At 48.0% G+C, this 4,733-nt stretch overlaps 1 protein-coding gene across 1 annotated transcript in view; it reads left to right on the top strand.

Annotated features, from left to right (window-relative positions):
• Window positions 1–4,733, top strand: part of SLC15A5 (solute carrier family 15 member 5) — a 56,104-nt gene that overhangs the window by 10,522 nt on the left and 40,849 nt on the right. Inside the window, exon 3 of the mRNA XM_006030871.1 lies at window positions 2,567–2,736. Coding sequence (XP_006030933.1) covers window positions 2,567–2,736 — 170 coding nt within the window. The remainder of the gene's footprint in view (window positions 1–2,566; window positions 2,737–4,733) is intronic.

Raw genomic sequence — 4,733 nt, 5'->3', positions numbered from 1 at the left:
GTGGATGGGAAGTACTTCTAGTCCACTTCCAGGTCTGCTGCCAAGTGCATTGAGACCCCACCCCGTGCGCTCATGTGGGATGCTCCATCCACCCCACCATTGCAGCACTGATGAGCCACCTGCTACCTTGAGGTATGTAGAAAAAACATTTAAAGCTGTGTCTACGTCTGAATCTCCGATTCTCTCTGATTCAATTTGGAGGCATTAAAGGGTCTCCTGATTTGATTTGGATTCAGAGATTTGGCCACCAAATCGGGCCAAATCTCCACTGAATCGAATCAGGGACTGAAGCTTTGCATAGCCCTACTGATTACTGAACTGTAGCTTTAAGAAAAGCCCCAAATATTATTAGATCCCTATAGAGTTTCAAGAATCAATAACATACTAATAATATTACTTACTGGCTGGGCTGCTTATTTGAGCTCAAATGAGAATATCCGATTTGCTGCTAGGTAGAATCAAGATATAACACTGATGTTAAATCAGCATCAATATCTGTACACTATCTCTAGTGCTGCTTGTGTATAACCATGAATATTTACTGTATTTTATGGTGTATAAGTCAAGTTTTGAAGTCCAATTTTGGGGTCTTAAAAATCAAACTCAACTTATACATTATGCCACATCAAAAAATCAGGGACGGGGCTGGGCTTAGCTGAGCTCGGCACTCAACTGGCATGTCCTCATCTCCTGCTGGTAGCACATGCTAGCTGAGTGGCAAGCCCAGCCCCGTTTGCAGGGGATGGGGGACAGAGCTGGGGTTGCCTGGGCTCAGCACTCAGCTGGTGTACAATGCCAGCAGGGGATGAGGCTGGGCTCAGTGCTTGGCTGTCATGGCCTCATCCCCTGTGAGTGTCACTGGCCTCCGTGTTCAGAAGCACCACTTGCAGCAGCCCCATCCCCTGCCAGCTCAGCACTCGGCTGGCACGGCCCTGACTTATAGACCATGCCTATGTAAATCTTTACCTTTCAGATTGGAAGCCAGAGGTTGACCTATATACCATGTCAACCTATACACTGTGAAATATGGTACCTAGGTCTGCTTCAGCCCACCTGCTTGGTATTCTCTTTGTGCACCTTCAAAATGGTGGAATTTTAACTATACTTTCTTCTCACATTAGTTCCCCTCCCCTGGCTTTTGCAAGTGTAGGTAGCAGGTTGTTAGTATAGCAGGACTGGCAATGCTATGTCTATATCACATTTCTAAGCAAGTGATATCAGAAGCCAGACCAGACTTCAAATAATCAACCTTCACAAATTTTGCTTGTGTGTGTGCGGGCCGGGCACAAGCCGGGCCCTTTTTCGTGCTGCACACGGGCTGTGGCCAGCAGCCCGGGCACACGGGGTCGGAGAGAGAGTCACGACAAGCTAGAATTAGGCACAGACTTGTAGCGGTAGTTTTAAAGATTGTTTACTTACACCGAAGATGGTCGCGGTGCAGGCAGGAAAACTTGCTTGAGTTACAGTTGCAGATAGAAAAGATAAGAGGTGGACTAGAGTTCCGTCCCGTGAACACTCTTCTAGCCCGTCCGGTTGGAGGCTCTAAACCGCGAGCCCATCGTGCCAACCGAAGAAAGTGCTCGTCCGAAAGAGCTCTGAATAGACTCACACGAAGTTTGCTAGGCTCCGTGGAACTTCTGCTCTGAGGTAGTCCGGTCGTCTGAACAACTATGTCAGTTGTTCCAGCTGGACTCACACGAAAGTTGCTAGGCCCCTGTAAGGATCTGCAGCACTTAGCGATCTTCACACAGCATGAAGTCTCCTCCTCCTGGTGTTCATGGAGTCCTCCAACTTGGGCAGAAACCACTCAAGCCTTTTATACGGCTAGCAAGCCAATCACTAGCCGCCACGTGTGAATAATTTAGAACTGGCCAATAATGGGACTCGAATTAGCATACAAATGGCGGGAACTCTTTGCAACAAGCATTTCTGTGCTGCAACAAAGAAATGCACCCTGCAAAGAAAGCTTCAAATTGGCGGGAAATTCTCCCTTGCACCGGGGTTCTCTTTTGCAGCAGAAAACTCCACCGTGCAAGGAAGCTGCAATTTAGCGGGAACAATTTAGCAGTGCCGAAGCACACAAAAACAAAAATCACACCCTTTGGGTTGTGACAGTGAGCAAAGATGGATCTTGAATGTTTTAAGGAAAAAGTCAACTAGGAGATGTCATTGTTAATCCTGAACTGTTTGACTTTATGATGTAGACAATAGCTGAGTTAAATGCATTTATGATGCATATGCCATGATCGTCAACTAAATGTGTAGACTGTAATGCTTCAAAAACATCTAAAAGGTCTGACCTAAGAATTGCTTTTGTAAATATATTACAACTCCCTCAGATCTACTGTCCATACTGCTGTTTTAATCTTGTGCCTATTGGAATGAACTTTGATGTAAACCACTGAGTGAAAATACTGGTATATGGCATACCAATGTTGTGAAAGTAAACTTTTGACCTCTCAGTGTTTAAAATAATATTCTTTTTTACAAAGGAATTGTATTCTTAAAGATAGGCAGCCTCCTCTCTTGTATCCCTCCTAAGATAACTTTTGTCTCGTTTCCATAGGTTTTATTGGCTAGTTAACTTAAATTCAGCAGTTGTCTTTGTCAGCATTTCTTACATCCAGCAATCTGTGGCCAAGAGCCTGGGTTTTCTTCTTCCATTTGTATCTGCATTTATGGTCATGATCACAATTCATATGGTACACAGTGAAATGATTTACAAGCCCAAAAAAGGTAAGAAGTAAATATCTGTCTCTCAGAGATAATTTTAAATGTGTTATTTCAACAATATTTTAAATGTTTTGTCTGGAATTATTCAAGGCCTATCCTGCTAAAGGATTAACTCTGGTAAAGAGCTAAACATTGATCCAGTCCCTTGCAGAATCAGACCAAGAAATAATTATTAGAGGTTGCCTCCCAGCAGTTTCAATACAGCAAAAGCTGTGTTATCCGGCACTTTACCATCCAGAATGCTCTATTAACTGGCATCTGTCATAGATGGCATCTGTTGTTTACAGCAGTGGATTGACGCGGCAAAAGCAAAACCAGAAGTCCCACTGTGGCACTTCTGGTTTTGCTGCCACAAGCTGAGTCCCACTTGTTCCTCAAGGACCATGGCCCAGGGCAAAGCAGCCTGTGCAGGGCCCCACTCCCTGTCTCCCGGCACACTGACGCCAGACAAAGACGTCTCCAACCCGCTCAGCTAGAGATAAGCTCTCAGATAACCGGCATATTTGATTAACCGTCACCCCGCATTCCCCATGGATGCTGGATAACAGAGCTTTTACTGTACTTATTTTTATTTTAAAGCTATCATTCTTAGCATATAAGCTACTGCATGTAAAAAATAAACTGTTAGGAATCATAGGGTGCACCTACACATGCAAATGCTCTGGGATGGGTTTACTCTAGAGTAATTTACACATGCAGGGAAGTGGGAGCAGATTCTCACCCCTCTGGGCTCCTCCTGGGTGCTAGCTCGGGGGGCTGGCAGGAAGCATGGGTCCAGGAGACAGCTGTCTCTTGGCAGAGCTGCCTACTGCCAATTTGGGCTCTGCCACCAGAGCCCAGGCAAAGACAACGTCCCCCTGGCCTGGCAGCAGAGAGCTCCCAGCCCCTATTCCATGATTGTGACCTCAAAGCGGGGGCTGGGAGATTCTTATCTCCCAGCCTCAGTACTGTGATCACGATCGGGGAGCAGGGGTTTTGGTGGCAGAACCTGCCCCAGCAGCAGGCAGCTCCCGGGGGCAGAGAGCAATGTCCCTTCTTCTGCTGCCCAGCCATCTACACACATTGTACTGTGCAGTAATTACTCACAAGTAGCAAATTACTTATATTTACAGATAGCACATTTACTGAGGATTAAAAAATTACTGAATGTGTCTACACCTGACACTACATGTAAGGGGGAGACTACAACATTCAATACATAAAGCTACCAAAAAAGCCTTTAAGCCAAATGTCGCAGAGCACCTCAGTGCCTGCTCCTAGAGGGGAGAAACTGCCAGGGAGAGAGACAGAGCCCTGGCAGGTCATAACGAGCCCAGCTGAGTGTTGCCAGGGTAACGAGCCCAGCTGTGGGTTGCCGGGGCAACTAAGGAGAGCCAGCTGCCTGTAGGAGGCAGGGCCTGGCCCTTATAAAGCCCAGGGCTGAGACCAGGCTGGCAGTTCCCTGCCTGCAACTAGAGAGGCAGGAGCTCCCTTGGCTGAGATATAGCAAGAAGCCTGACTTGCAAGTACAGCTCACTATAGCCCTGAGAGGATTGGGCACTATGGTTTAGCCAGGAGGCTCTAGTTTATGTTCAGGCTTGCATATTAGACCGGAGGCTTGGGTGAGGCTGTAGGGGTTGGAGGAGGCCTCACAGGGACCCCAGAGGTGTGGGGCCTCTGAGCGCAACCAGTGGGTTGCGGGCAGGGAACAGACCCTGGGTTGTATGCGGGGTACATAGACCCCAGCCCCGGAGTGGGGCAGCATTGAGAAGCCCGAGGCGGGCACGGTGAGCCCCAAAGAGGGGGAGTGCCATATTGGTCTATTGAGAAGCCCAAGGCGGGCACGGCAAGCCCTAAAGAGGGGGAGTGCCATATTGCCCCAGAGGGGGCATGATGAGCCCCAGAAGAGGGCACTAGCTCAACCAGTGGGTTGTGGGCGGGGAACAGACCCCGGGTTGTGGGCGGGGTACATAGACCCCAGCCCCAGAGTGGGGCAGTATTGAGAAGCCCGAGGCGGGCAC

This window comes from Alligator sinensis, unplaced genomic scaffold, assembly GCF_000455745.1.
Source record: "Alligator sinensis unplaced genomic scaffold, ASM45574v1 scaffold498_1, whole genome shotgun sequence".
NCBI classification, from domain to species: Eukaryota; Metazoa; Chordata; order Crocodylia; family Alligatoridae; genus Alligator; species Alligator sinensis.
Note: the sequence above shows the minus strand (reverse complement) of the source record. Positions and strands in the feature narration are given on the sequence as shown.